The 15,787-nt window shown below is 42.0% G+C and overlaps 1 protein-coding gene across 7 annotated transcripts in view; it reads left to right on the forward strand.

Moving 5' to 3' along the window:
• NGLY1 (N-glycanase 1) overlaps window positions 1-15,295 on the forward strand; it is a 59,105-nt gene extending 43,810 nt beyond the window's left edge. For 3 of the 7 annotated variants that reach the window (XM_086380762.1, XM_086380761.1, XM_086380766.1), the window contains exons 8-12: window positions 578-688; window positions 2,830-2,994; window positions 8,499-8,684; window positions 13,817-13,994; window positions 14,376-15,295. In XM_086380762.1, coding sequence (XP_086236888.1) covers window positions 578-688; window positions 2,830-2,994; window positions 8,499-8,684; window positions 13,817-13,994; window positions 14,376-14,551 — 816 coding nt within the window. In that variant the 3' untranslated portion in view covers window positions 14,552-15,295. The remainder of the gene's footprint in view (window positions 1-577; window positions 689-2,829; window positions 2,995-8,498; window positions 8,685-13,816; window positions 13,995-14,375) is intronic. The other 4 variants (XM_086380765.1, XM_086380764.1, XM_086380767.1 and 1 more) reach the window with 2 other exon arrangements.
• Window positions 15,296-15,787: the final 492 nt, after the last annotated feature.

Below are 15,787 nucleotides of genomic sequence, written 5' to 3' on the forward strand. Positions count from 1 at the left end.
GTTTGCCTATCCCAAGCCACAAGGATTTTCTCCTAAGTTTTCTCCTAAGTTCTAGAAGTTTTATGCTTTTAGTTTTACATTTGTGTCTGTGATCCATTTTGGGTTAACTTTTATGTATAGTCCAGGGTGTGAATTGAAATTCATTATTTTGCAAATGGATAATGAATTGTTGTAGCACCATTTGCACCATTTGTTGAAAAAGATTATTTTGTCTACTGAATTATCTTTGCACCTTTGCCAAGAAACAGTTCTATAATGTATATATATTTACTATTTAGATATTCAGTACAATAAAATGGAGTTTTTATTTTTTGAATTTTATGAGATCAGCTTTGTAGATAAATTCTGATAGCTAATTGTTGGGAAAATTTTATCTCCTAATCACAGTCTTCCTTGTTTGTGTACCAGTTAGAATATGAATAAAAAGCATATTTGATTTTTTTCTACAGATTAAAAATTTTAATGAAAAGATTAGCATTTAAAAATTTCTATTTAAGAATTGCATGCATTCTAGGTGTTTAGCAAATTAATGTTGATGGTTGTAATCTTATTAAATATTTGTGTCTTGTAATTCGAGGTGGTTGATGTCACTTGGCGATATTCTTGTAAACATGAAGAGGTAATCTCTAGAAGAACTGAAATTAAAGAGGAAGTACTTCGAGAAACTATTAATGGACTTAATAAGCAGGTATGTGATAGGTGTTTGTCAGTTTTGAGAAGACATTTGAAATTTTTTATATAATCAAGAATAGCCAATTTTTAACCCATTGCAGTTCTTTAAGTAGTATGCAAACAAAAATATTTAAATATGTTAAATGTCTTTTTTTCATTAAAAATTTTGAGGACTCATTTTAAATATTGTGGGTGTGTGTTTTTTGGGGGGTTTTGGGTTGTTTTTTTTTTTTTGCCTTAAATTGCCACATTTCAAAGTGAAAAAAAAATTCAATATATGTAATACTTGACATAAATATTCTGCCTTGGACGTCCCTGGAGGTCCAGTGGTTGAAGACTCTGTTAATGCAGAGGGCAGCGCCTCGATGCCCACGTTCCCTGGTCAGGGAGCTGAGATCCCACGTGCTGCCAGGGGTGACCAAATAAGTAAAAGTCTTTACCAATTCTCCTCTTTAAAAAAAAAAAAAAAAAAAAAATATATATATATATATAGCCTTATTTTTCTAAGCGTCTCTTGAATATTATTACATGCAATTACCCTTACATATATCTACATGGAGAAGTTTCTGAAAGAAGGCACAGGAAATTGTTAACTGTGCTTATTTCTGAGGAGAACTAGGGGTCCAAAAGGGGAGTTTCAGCTTTGACTTTATACTCCTTTTGTGTACTGAAATTTTTTTTACTATTCCCTGGTGGCTCAGAGGTTACAGAGACCTGGGTTTGATCCCTGGGTGGGGAAGATCCCCTGGAGAAGGAAATGGTAACCCACTCCAGTATTCTTGCCTGGAGAATCCCATGGACGGAGGAGCCTGGTGGGCTACAGTCCACAGGGTCACAAAGAGTCAGACACGACTGAGTGAATTCAGCTATTAAGTCAGCCAGCCATATATATGTGTATTATTAATTTTTTTCATGATTTAAAAAACAACTAAATTTGCATCTGGCAGGCAGTTAGAACAGGGCAGATCACCTTACAGTGCTTGAGATCCAAGGTGAGTCTCCTCCTACTTGGACTTCTGCCATACCCCTAGTGTGCAGCCTTTCCGAGTGCCTCAGCTGAAACCCCGGGGTGTTTGCTGGAGCGTGGGAGGGGCCTGGACTCAGAGACCGCCCTCCAGCACTGGCGGGCCTGCTGCATCTGTGCCCGGCGTCCCAGTGCACCTGCCTGCTGGAAGCGTGGCTCCCCGTGCCGCTTGGTTGGTAGGTGGCAGGTGCCTGGCAGGGAGTTCAGTTCGCCTCAGTTTGCTTCTTCCCTTGGGCCACCATGGTAGCTTTCTGTTGCATTCAAACAGGTGCCATGTGTGTGTGTGGTCCCCTGCTTTCTTCATCTTCTCACCAGACAGCTGGTCTTACTCAGAACCTTCTGCCTCTGTTTAAAATCTGGGCCAATAGCAGACATGGAAGGGCTTCCCAGGTGGTGCAGTGGTAAAGAGTCCATTTGCCAGTGCAGGAGATGGCAAGAAACCATGGGTTCGATCCCTGGATCAGAAAGATCCCCTGGAGCAGGAAATGGCAACCCGCTCTAGTGTTCTTGCCTAGGAAATCCCTTGGACAGAGGATCCTGGTGGGCTATGGTCTGCTGCTGCTGCTGCTAAGTCGCTTCAGTTGTGTCCGACTCTGTGCGACCCCATAGACGGCAGCCCACCAGGCTCTGCCGTCCCTGGGATTCTCCAGGCAAGAACACTGGAGTGGGTTGCCATTTCCTTCTCCAATGCATGAAAGTGAAAAGTGAAAGTGAAGTTGCTGGGTCGTGTCCGACTCTTTGCAACCCCATGGACTGCAGCCCACCAGGCTCCTCCGTCCATGGGATTTTCCAGGCAAGAGTACTGGAGTGGGGTGCCATCTCCTTCTCCAGGGCTACAGTCTATGAGGTCACAAAGAGTAAGACACGACTGAGCACCCACACATGCACACATACGCAAAGGGTGTGGAAAATTGGATATGGGTGCTAAATGATTTCTCAACATGAAAGTTAGAAAATCATCTTAACTTTCCACAGTGTCGTTTTTATTTTCCAAATAATTGTATTTATGAAAATAAAGTTGGTTAGTCAGACATTGTTAAAATTCAAATGTGTTAATTATAGTCCTGCTTACAGATGGACCCCTGCATTCTCTTAATCTTTAATGATTTTTTTTTTTTAAACCTGAATTACAGAGGCAAGTATCTTTGTCAGAAAACAGAAGGAAAGAACTTCTCCAGAGGATTGTTGTGGAACTTGTTGAATTCATCTCTCCCAGAAGCCCTCAGCCTGGAGAGCTTGGAGGGAGGACGTCTGGGTCCTTGGCCTGGAGACTCGCCCGAGGCGAAGCGGGCCCAGAGGTATCTGCTTCACTGCAGCCCGACGACCGCCTCACTGTCCCACTTCCTGTCCCGCGCCCTTTTCATGCACAAAACCCGCTGACCACTGCCTTTCAGTGAACTTTGCAGAGTAATCATTACAAAGTGTAAACATTTGAAGAGAGCTAATAATGGATTGATGTAGTATAATTACACACAGGAGTTAGCAAAACAGTTAAATTGGGACTTTTCTATTGTTACTTTATGTAAATTTCTAGTGTGGTTATAACTTTTACTGAAGTACATGAAAATGCATGAATTATAAGTGCACAGCTTAACAGATTTTCACAAACTGTTAAACACATAACCACTAACCAGAATGAGAAGTAACGACTAGTCACCACCTTTCACCCCTAGGAGTGACCTTTATCCCGGTTTCTAACATCAGGGACTAGTTTTGCCTGTTATTCTGCCTTATGTAAATGGAATCATACAGGATGTACTCTTCTGTGGGCGGTTTCTTCCTCTTACGCTATTTAGTGAGATCATAGTTGCTGCTGTATGTTTATAGTACATTTACTCTCACTGCTGTACAGTATCCCACTGTGTGGATATTCTGTAACTTATCCACGTCACTATAGGGTATTTAGTTTGTTTCTCAATTTTGGTTTAAAATTGTGGTACTGTGCTGTTTACAGTAATATCCAAGATATGGAAGCGGCCTAAGTGTCCATCAGCAGATGAATGGATAAAGAAGATGTGTTGTATTTATACAATGGAATAGTATTCAGCCATTAAAAAATAATGAAATAGTGCCATTTGCAGCAACAATTAATGGATGTACAGATTATCATATTAACTTAGAGACAGATATTATATGATATCACTTATATGAGGTATCTGAAAAGTAATACAAATGAATCTGTTTACAAAATAGAAGCATACTTTGCACACATAGAAAACAACCTTCTGATTGCTCAAAGGGGAAAGGGGTGGGAGTATAAGTTAGGAGTGTGAGACTGAGAGAGGCACACTGCCGTATATAAAATAAATAAACGATAGAGCTCTCCTGTATAGCACAGAGAACTCTACTCAGTGTTTTGTAATAATCTATAATGGAAAATAATCTGAAAATAGACATCTGTGACCCTAGGGACTGTAGTCCACCAGGCTCTTCTATCCATGGGATTCTCCGGGCAAGAATACTGGAGTGGGTGGCCAAGCCCTCCTCCAGGGGATCTTCCTGACCCAGGGATCAACCCACATCTGCGTCTCCTGCATTGGAGACAGATTGGTTACTCACTGAGCCACCTGGGAAGCCCTGTATATGTATAATTGCACCACTTTGCCATACAGCTGAAAGTAACACAGTGTTGTCATCAACTACCCTTCGGTTTTTTAAGCGTTGCTGCTGTGAACACATGCAGACATGTCCTCGGTGAGCATTGTGTGTGCTCACCGTGGGTACACAACCGGGGGCAGAAGAGCCGGGTCGGAGTGTGAGGACCGGCGGCTTCCCAACCGCTTCACACTCTGCCCAGCAATAAGTGAGATTTTTTCACGTCTTTATCTGTGGTTCCCTGTCTTTTTCATGTTAGCATTTCTAGTGGTATATAGTATTATACTGTGATTTTTTTCCATAAGAAACTAATTTTCTCTGGAAATTGCGATGGTTTTCTGTTCTTTAATTTTATCTGTTTGTTACTGTGCTCTTCGTTGCTGTGCCTGGGCTTGCTCTGGTTGTGCCAAGCGGGAGCTGCTCTGTAGTTGTGGTGTGCGGGCTTCTCACTGCGGCGCCTTCTCTTGTGGAGCACAGGCTCTGGGGCTCACAGGCTTCGGTGGTGGTGGTGTACGGGCTAATTGTCCTGCAGCATATGGGATCTTCCCGGGTCAAGGATGGAGCCACTGTCCCTGCATTGCAAGGTGGATTCTTAACCACTGGACCACAAGGGAAACCCTGTAGTCTGATTATTATAATTTATTTTTTATCAAAGTTTAGTTGATTTACAATGTTGTGTTAGTTTCAGGTTTACAACAGAGTGATTCAGTTTTACATATATATCTTTTTTCCCCCTGTTTTAAACTTTGCATTTTGATGCTGAATAATGACACTGAATGTCTGTCTTTAAACTTTCAGATATCATCTTTGTCAGGTCCTGTTCAGTGCTGTGAAAACTTTCAGTACAAGTGGGGAACACAGTAGAAATCCGGGTCGTTCCGCTAGTGACAGTGTTCGTTTCTTACTGCATTCTTGACCACATCTAGTTTTGGCTAGAAGTTGTTGGTGTGAGTACTATTACACTATGACATAGTCAGACTTTCTGTAAATATTGTCAGTTAATCTCTCAAAATTAAGTGATGAACAATGGGAATATAACTCCTAGAGTTAGAGGCTAGCTGAAAGCATTATGCCCTGTAATGGACATTAAGAAAGTTCTTTGCCCTTAGGGAGCTTAAAGTTGACTCACTAGAAAGCATTTATTATAAACACCTAAGAAGATAAGTAATGAAAAATGCTTGAAAGGAAAATTACCAAACAGAGTTTTATATCTGCTTTTTCCAGATTTGCCATCATTACACCTCATTTCTCTAATAAAGGAAGAGTGGGGAATTATCCCTAGTCAACATTGTTTACTTTTAAATTTATCTCATCATATTTAGCAGGCAGTTAGAGTGGTGGTTCAGCCATAGAATAACGATCTGAATTCAACAGATAACTCCAATCACTGCTGATGCAGTGCACATTACAAGTAGAAGTCTAAATGAAGCCAATTTGAAAAGACCAATGTCATTCACAGCTGTGTTCAGTTTAAAATATGGGTATTTAGGTCTTCATTTCTTTTTCTTTTCACGGATGAGTGTGCTTCCTCTTGCATGGCATATAAATTAATTAAACTTTAAAAATAGGAATTGGGCTATATGCCCAGATTGTTTTCCCTTTTGAAAAATTTAAAAATTTCTCAATTATGGAGTTCATTTTAGAGCTGAGAATTTTAAAAGTCATTTTTCTCTTTAGAAATAGATGTTTATTTTAAAACTCAGTCCTAAAAAATTAGGGAACTATATATCTTGACATCAGCTGGACAAAGAAGGAAACATTAGTGATGTTTCCAGAAGGAGTTTTGTCTTAACCTTAAATTTTAAAGCATTTATGAAATATTAATGTTATAAATGATATATTCAGTAACATACATATTTTTCTTTTCCCTTTGTAATTAATTATTCTTTGGTAAAGTAGTAGATAATGCTACTTAAAATTTTTAATTCCATCTGGTTTATGGCAGTACTCTGAAATATCTTTGATAATGAAATATCTTTGATAAAGAAGAGAAGAATGGCAAAGTATTGTTACCTGCTAGTATACTAATTCATATTTAGAAAATCACCTTCTAAAAATAATAAACTGATTTTATTTTTTACCTTATCCTTGTGGCAATAATAATCACAGGTTCTAGGGAATTATCTTCTTATTTATACATTTGTAAATACTTTCTAAGATATTTTATATTCTACTTACTAATCCTTGTACATTTGTTTCTTTTCTTTTTAGTTTTCTAGTTATTTTACTTACAATACCTATTTCCTTTTTTTTTTTTTTACTTTACAATATTGTATTGGTTTTGCCATACACCAACATGAATCCACCACAGGTGTACACATGTTCCCTGTCCTGAACCCCCCTCATGCCTCCCTCCCCATACCATCCCTCTGGGTCATCCCAGTGCACCAGCCCTGCGCATCCTGTCTCATGCATTGAACCTGGACTGGCGATTCGTTTCATATATGATATTATACATGTTTCAATGCCATTCTCCCAAATCATCCCACCCTCTCCCTCTCCCACAGAGTCCATAAGACTGTTCTATACATCTGTCTCTTTTGTTGTCTCGCATACAGGGTTATCATTACCATCTTTCTAAATTCCATATATATGTGTTAGTATACTGTATTGGTGTTTTTCTTTCTGACTGACTTCACTCTGTATAATAGGCTCCAGTTTCATCCACCTCATTAGAACTGATTCAAATGTATTCTTTTTAATGGCTGAGTAATACTCCATTGTGTATATGTACCACAGCTTTCTTATCCATTCATCTGCTGATGGACATCTAGGTTGCTTCCGTGTCCTGGCTATTATAAACAGTGCTGCGATGAACATTGGGGTACACGTGTCTCTCTCCCTTCTGGTTTCCTCAGTGTGTATGCCCAGCAGTGGGATTGCTGGATCATAAGGCAGTTCTATTTCCAGTTTTTTAAGAAATCTCCACACTGTTCTCCATAGTGGCTGTACTAGTTTGCCTTGTACATTTGAAGTTTTCACATTGGTTAATACCTGATACCCAGTGTTTAACCAAAAAAAAAAAAATGCGTTACCTACTATCTTGATTGATTAGTCAATGATTAGTTAAAAAGCAAGACATTGATTCAGACTAGAGCAGTGGTTCTCAGCAGTGGGTGATGTTACCTTCCAGGAGACTTTTGGCGGTGTCTGGGACATTTCTGGTGTTAGAACTGGGAGGGGTGGTCCCACTGGCCTCTCATGGGTGAGACCAGGGAGGCTGCTACACGGGCACCTCCCCATCCCCCCTCAAGGAGGACTGACCTGACCTGCAGGCACCTGTGCTCGTGTGTAAGGGAGAGGGGGCTTGGTGTCTGTGCCATGCAGACACAGGGTAAACGTAGCATCTTTCTCAAACTAGATTCGCTCAGTGACTTCAGGAATTTAGGGGACTATTTTGCATTAAAAGAAACGATTTATTTTGTAAGAGAATGCAAAATTGCCTGCAATTTTAAGGTAAAAGCTTTTGTAGCAATTCACCCGTACAGAACATCATTTCCAGCTATCCTGTCCTCGCTTCTAGCATCAGGAAAGGACACTGATGAAATTACCTTTGGCTGCGGCCTGGAGTGGGAAAAAGAGTCACGTAGCTGGAGAGTAGCAAGCACAGCCTTCCAGATGCACGTGTCAGGGCCCCGAGGCAGGAAGGAGCTGGCTTTGTAAGGAGCTAAAGGAGGAGGGGCACAGTGGGGGCGTGGAGGCAGCAGGGAAGAGGAGCGTGGGGTCTGGTGGGGGAGGTCGTGGAGGACGAGCCGTGTGCGGCCCTGGCCACCTTCGTAGGGGCTTAGAGTCTCTGCAGCAGGAGGTCAGTGCAGCGAGTTAGACAAGTAAGTGATGTGTCCCCGTTCACGTCCTTAGCAGTCGTTTTGATCCGTGTGGAGAGGTTGAGTTGAAAGCTAGGACTCAGCTGTAGGAGACGACTGCTGTGTCCAGTTAAGTGGTGGTGGTGGGAGTGAATTCATGTTGATGCAGAGTCCCCGAAATGTAAGTCACAGCTGCAGTTTGTTTCTGGTTTGCTGCTTACTAATGTCTGTTGCTATGTCAGCGCCACACTGATGATGTTTAGCCTGTAGGAGAATTTCCGAGTTTCCCGGCGGCGCCACTGCGCTTCCCCGTTGCGGGGTCACGTGACCCTCTCCACAGCAGTACCTCTTTGTGCACCTGCTTTCCATTATGTTGAAAAACTAATTCTTCTTTTTTTTCCAAGAGTAAAGAAACCCTGTTCATCCCCTCTGAAAATGAGAAGATTTCTAAACAGCTCCACCTTTGCTATAACATTGTAAAAAATTATTATGTCCGAATTTCAAGTAATAACCAAACCATTTCTGGATGGGAGAATGGTGTGTGGAGAATGGAATCCATATTCAGAAAAGTTGAAACAGACTGGAACATGGTAACGTAATGCATGAAACTGTTTAAAATCTTAGTCATTCTTTAAACAAATAGAGATTGGCTTCATTTGTCACTTGGTCTTAATGTAAAAACTAATATGAGAATTATGTTTAGTTATCCTTAAACTTGTAAAAGAAGATCCTGCTCCCAATGTTTAATGAAAAGTCCATTAGAAATTTGTGTGTGCGTATCAAGAAAGTACCTGTTTTCATCAGAGGCCAAATTTAATTCTTTCGTGGCGGGGGCGGTGGGGGGGGAAATGTGTACTAGCAACTCATGTAACTACTTTTTGGGTGAATATGTGGAGTATATTGTTACCCATTTCCTTTGTGGATATGTATTGATTGCCTGCTACAAAGCAAGCTACTAGGTACCATACCATTTCGTTCAGAGTCCCAAGAGCTAACCATTCGACGTGCTTCCATTTCAAGGGATTGTGGCTGGTTGAGCAGCAAGATTGGTTTATTTCTTCTGTTTCCTCCAAACTAATGGAAGAAACGGACGCTGGGACTGTGGTGATTCGTTGTACCAGTGTGTACATTGTTGTCACATGGTATCTGTAATAAGAAGGAGGCTTTGCTTTTAAACTACCCCCTCCCTTAGAAAAACTCACCAAAAATAAGTGCAGAGCTACTCACATGCCCTCCCTAGATCTGACGCTATTGCTGATAGATTTCATGGGAGTGAACGAGCTTATGGGCCTGTTTAACCTGCCAGGTGAGAGGTGTGAAGTTGTTCACTTGTGAGACACTCAAGTGGATGTAGCAGGAGAGTCACGGATGAGCAGCTGCTGGTGTTTTTGAGCATCAGCACCGTGCTTATCCTTGTGCTAGGCGTTCCCCAGCGTGCAGGCTCTTGGTCCTGACCCGCAAGCACCTGCTGTGCCCACTCGCAGTGCCCACAAGGACGCAAGCGCACTGGCATGGAAACTCCTGGAGGGAGACACACCCTGGTTGCAGGAGCCGGGCAGAGAGAGCTCCGTGGAGCGGGCGGCACTGGAGCCCAGCGCTGGGAGGAGAGGGGCGCGGCTAGACGGGAGCGGCCGCGCGTCCAGACCTCTGAGTAGGTCTCACGGCCAGGCGGGTGTATTGTGTGGGAGAGCTTCTGAGTAAGGTAAATGAGATGTGAGGGCCATTACATGCAGACACGCCTACTCAAGTGTATGCCTTCATGTACTTTTACAAGGGGCCCTGTTTTGTTTTTTGTTTTTTTAAAGCTGAATGAATACATTTCCAGTTCTAAATGAAAAATGCTAGAATTGTAACTGTACGTGTAGAAACTGGTAATTCAGAAGCAATACATTGCCTTTAAAAACGTGGGTTTTCCACCTGAACCCGTATTTTCGCTCTGTCCTATTTCCCCGCTAGGGACTCTGACTGCACCAGAAGCAGGACCCGTCTCCCCCACTCTTCCTCGCAGTCTCCTCGCGGGGGCCATGGCGGGGCATGTGCAGCGGTCGGTGGGTGTCAAGAAAAGGCCTTTCCCTCTCCCAGGAGCACAGAGACTCGCTGAATATACCATTCAGCGATGTCTGGATTTGAAAGGAACGTAAAAAGCTAGAGAATTTACTAAGAGTTCACTTTTTAAGGGGCACTTTCTAGATGTTCTTAGATGCTCTGTATTTTTGAACAGTTTTATTCTCTTTGCCACTAGAGTCACCTTAATACTTTTTGATGCATGACATGATGTCAGGAATTGATGCAGTCATTCAGAATCAGACACTGTGCTCAGCGTTTAGGATCTAGTGGTGAATTTCGAGGCAGACCTGAAGCGAGGGTCCACTTGTGCCAGAGGAAGACACGCGGACTGGCTGCGGAGACGAGCGAGGGAAGCGCCGTGTGAGACGGAGGAGCCGCCGGGTCCGGGGGCCTGGCAGGGGGAGGGAGGTCTGTGCCGGCCTTGGAGGCGGCAGCAGAGGAGCCTCTCAGAGCGCGACGTGAGCAACACTGTATGCAGACGCACCGACCTGAGAAACAGCCGCAGGCTCAGAGAAGGGGGTCGTGGGGAATATGGGGAAGGAAGGTCAGAGGGGTGAACGGTCAGGCCCCAGCGGCTTGGGTGCCCTTGCAGTTATGCAGTAGGAAACAACGCAGGCGTTCAGGCGAGGGAAGCCCATCATCACACTGGCCATCCAGAGGCTGCGAATGGAAGCATGGGAAGTGTGGACGAGACAGTGGGAACTGACGGTGTTCATGACAGACCTCATCGAGAAAATGGAATAACCAGAAATAAGATTCCTGAGCAAGGGCAATGAACTCGCATTGGAGGAAGACTTGAAATACAGCTGCTCTGCTGGAGACGCAGGCATGACTGCACGGTGAACTTAATTAGAGCTCGTTCAGCAGCCTCAGCAGAATGCTGATTTTTAAGAGCATGCTAGAGAACCACTTCAGACAAGAGCAGTACACACCAGACCTCCAGGAAACCAGAGCAGCGGGCTGACCAGCCTGGCATGTAGTCATCAGAAAATTGTTCCGTGAAGGTCTTCACAAGAATGGGAGATAGGGGAGGAAGCTGACTTGCATGTTGCTCTCAGTCTTGAGGGCAGTGGTCACAGCCACACCCCGCAGGACCGGTTCTGTCAGGGGTGCCTCGTGAGCGGCACGGCTTGTCCCCAGCCCGGCGGTCTCCCCTCTTCGCAGGTGGTCTTGTGCCTTCTGTCCTCACAGATGCTGGAGCGGGGCCAGGGCACCTCACCTATGAGTTTAAAAGGCAACACAGACCAGGCAGCAGTTACAAAAGTGCTTTTTTTCACCTTTAGAGCAAATAGTTGACTAAGAGGTTATAAAGTATTTTTTTCTTCTAAATAAATTATAATTATTAGTTCTGTTGGTTTTACACATAGACAGGACTACAATTGGAGGTTTATGTAAATCCTGTTGTTTTGATTAAGTTGCTTAACTGAGTATACTCTATATAGTAACATCCTACTGCCTCTAAAAATGCTGAGTTAAATAAGTTGGCTAAAATGCTACAGATAGAATATATTGTGCAAAAAAGATGACATGAATTTTCAATAGAAATAGGACCTGTTTTATCTCCATGTGCCCTTCTTTAACCTAAGGGAACTTGTATTTGCTCACAGTGTGTTTAAAGGTTTATTTAAGCATTTAAGAATTCAATGATGAATTCTGTCTTTTAACTTTTTAGAGTCATTAAAAACAGATGCCTTTAGAACTGAAAAATGTGAGTCTTAGAAAAAGCAATTCTTAGACAGGTTCAATAGCTATGAGAAACCTTTTGTGACAGTTAAAACAGTTCTGGCCCAGACCCACCTGATACAATGAAGGCAGGTCTTAGGGGCAGCTCTAAATTTGAGATTAACCTGACTTGACTATCCTGTTTTATATGCCTACACTTTTATGTGGGGGCATTTGAAGCTACTGAGCTCTGAAAACACACAGGACGTAGAAGACACACAGAAGTAAGATCACTTTCCCCCGGTCTTTTCATTTCTTTCCACCACCTTTCTTCTAGTAACCCCTCTGTTTGGCTCATTGTTTTCAGATGACCCCCTTTACTAACCTCTGCTTTGGAGGAGTAGTGAAGTCATGGATAACCCATACAGGCCCTGTCGTTCAGCAGAGGTGAACCCTCTGGCCCCCAGGAGCACAGGTGCAGCCCTGAGCCTAGGTCCCCTGCAGGGAGGCTGCGGTGGCTGCCCGCGGGCTGAGGTCCTGGAGTTGGGCAGGCGGCAGCGCCCACACCCAGGTCTGCTCTGCAGAACAACAGTAGGGGGGGTGTGTGTTTCTGGTCTCAGGAGGTTAAGTCGTTTTCCTTGGAGACTGATTGTTTAATGATTTTATTATCACCACCTCGCTGATTCTGAGAACTCAGATTAGCTGACACATTTAACCTGAAAGAAAACTAACTATAGGTCACCGAGTAGAATGAAATATCAATAGCGTGCTGGCAGTGATTGACTTACTTGACTGAAAACTAGAATAGTATGGAATTGGATGGCAGGTGTGTTTCTTGTGGTACTTCCAGCTGTTTGCCCCTGAGAAGTAGATTAGATGTTTCTGAAAGAGTGTATGTGTGTGTGCAGATTTCTGGTGCAAATAAATAGTGTTTATTAAACCCTGTAAATCCAGAACCTATGCCCTAGAGAGTAGTTTATGATTTGGTAAAGTTACATAATATAAGTACGTCTGAAATAGTTATACTTGGGTTACAGAGTATTGGCAGTTCAAGGTGGGATGAAATTCTGGAGGACCATGAAAGCCAAGAGTTTGGATGTAATGTAAGAGGCAGGCAGTTGGTGTGAGTTCTAGACCAGGCAACTGATATGAACGAAGTGGGATTTAAAAAGCGTTAATTAGGCAGTTGCAGAAAAATGAGAGTAAAGTCATGACCATATTGACAAGTGCCATATAATTGAGGAAAGAGGTTTTCGGTTTTTTCCTTCCCCCATGACTTATAATGCCCAGATTGTTGTGTGGGGAGTTTGGACACTGGGCATAAATGATTAAAGAGTCAGATTCTCAGGGGGTTGAGCCGGGGTGAGTGGACATCCGTTTTCGTATCAGCATTTGCAGAGTGTAGATGAACCTGTGAGAGCAGATGGACTGGAGGCTTCGATGAACCTGGACGCCTCCTCTAGCATGTTGACAGGGGAGCGTCCTGTTCAGAGAGGCACGAGAGGAGCGTGGACATGACCTTTTTAACCAGCACCATTACTTTAGCAGTGACTGAGGTATTTCTTGGTTTATAGGGTGTGGCCCATCTCATTCTAGGAAAGCTTATCTGAAAATCCAGGCTTAGAAAAGAAGATAAATTAAGGAATAATTGCATTTAAGAGGACTCTTCATTTTCATCCAGATTCATCATAAAGTTCATTTTAAATAGCTGGACTTAATCACTTAAAAGAGAATATAATTCACCAAAATTTGGTTAGCGCACAGCCTTAGGGCTATACTAATTCATGCACCTATCATTCAAATATTATCTTCCATCCCTAGCAAGAGATGCTAGTAACATGAGAAATTGGTAGCAGTAAAAATCTTTGCAGTGGGGAAAAATGAGGTTTTTAATAACCAGTTGTTCATAGTACATGTGATGGACTCTGACGGTCTGTGCTCTTACACTGTTTGATTATTTCTGACAGTCCCTTTTTCCCTTCCCTCTTTACAGGTGTATTTAGCCCGCAAGGAAGGATCATCTTACGCTTACATTTCCTGGAAGTTTGAATGTGGGTCAGTTGGCCTAAAAGTAGATAGTATTTCCATTCGGACAAGTAGTCAGACCTTTGAGACCGGGACAGTACAGTGGAAACTGAGATCTGATACCGCACAAGCGGAACTGACAGGCGGTAAGCATCTGACTGGAGAACTGATCATAAAGGGTGTGTTTAATGCTCTGAAGAGCAGTTGTACTTATTTGAAATGTAGTTAAGGGTTTTTCTTACCCTGGAGTTATTCATACTACTACAGTTAAAAAAAAAAATGTTTCATTTAAAACCTGTAGTTTAACCTCATTATAATAAAAGGCCTCATGTTTCTTATTGTAAAGCACAAATGGAAAGAGAAAAATCATTTCTTTTTCAGAGGACACATTTCCTCCATAAAGAATAATTTGTATTTATTTTTTAAGGGTTGATTTTTACCTATAAGGTAGTTATATAAAATGCATTCAAAGCTATCTCTGTGTTCTTATCGAAAGCAAAGTGTTAATTTTTTTTTTCCTCCAATAGATAAAACACTTCGCTCCTATCACGACTTTTCTGGGGCCACTGAAGTTACTCTGGAAGCAAAATTAAGCAGAGGAGATGGTGTTGTTGCTTGGCAACACACCCAGCTGTTTAGACAAAGCTTAAACGACCATGAAGAAAATTGTTTGGAGATAATTATAAAATTCAGTGACCTTTGAGAACCTGAACATTACAGAGAAGCTGGCAGTAATCGAGGACAGAGCTTGTTCTAAAGTAGTCTGTGGGTGCCGTGCATGCTTAGTTGGCAGTCTGCTCCCCTCTGGTAGCACATTTCCCTGTTGGCTATCCATCATGTAACCCTCATGAAAATATGTCTTTATACCATGGACCATAATGAAACCTCGAATTAAAAGCTCCCTTCCATATGTGACTCTGATTTGGAGTGAAATCTTAGTGCCCCACTATGAGAATTTAACTTAAAAATTGTAATTGTTGGCTTTAAAAGTAAAGTGAAGGTATTCATGACTAAATGCTATTCAGGATTATGATGAAATCTTCAGCTAATAATAGTAATTTGACAGTTTCTGATCAGCCTTTAATTTTTCCATAAGTAGCTGAAATAGATTTCCTAAGGTTTTAAATTTTTAATAAATGTGAACATGAATCTCATGTTATAATGCATGAAAATTTTTATGATTGTAAATATGTAGGCATTTAAGAAATAAATTATTTTGCGTTACATCTTTTTTAGTGGTTACTTTGGCTAAATAAAAATCTTAAGTATGCTAAACATTGAAAACCACTTGAATAGCCAAGAATTATGAAAACAACATTGCATAAATTCAAAGATATATTATAAATCCATGGTATGTGGGCACTTCTGAAAATGCTTTACTGTTGAGTTTATTTTTGAGTATTTTTATCTACCTCATTGAATAAAGTGTTTTTTCTTGACTTTGAAACTATGTAACTGTATTATTCAGTATCCATACAATATATCAAGAGTTTTCATGCTGTGCTGGGTGTAACTTCTCCAGTTAAACTGAGTAAACATGTGTGAAGTGTTTGTGTGCAGGAGTGCTGGGGGCGGTGAGAAGGATGACCCCTGCAGCCCCAACCCGCAGAGGCCTGTGTTGGCAGTCTGCAGAGGGAGTGCCCAGTTCTCCTGGCCAGAAAAGTACCTTCTCAGACTTTCTCACCCTGTGTCGCCCAGTAACGCGTTTACAAGCATAAAGTACCTACTGAAATTCTGAAACAATGGTATTATATTTTGTTTTTAATTGTAGTCAAACTCTGTTGAGGATCACTTTCTTGCTGAAAACTTACATTTAAAAGAAAAGTAGCTTGTACCTCTAAATTTATTAATATGTCTTGAATATTAGAAATTTTTCTGGAACTCTCAAACTCTGAAGTTAATCACAGATCATGGAGTGGCCAAATAGGTAAACTTGGGG

Source organism: Bos grunniens, chromosome 27, assembly GCF_055505025.1.
Source record: "Bos grunniens cultivar Pamir isolate PY7600 chromosome 27, Bosgru_T2T1.0, whole genome shotgun sequence".
In the NCBI taxonomy this organism is placed as follows: Eukaryota; Metazoa; Chordata; class Mammalia; order Artiodactyla; family Bovidae; genus Bos; species Bos grunniens.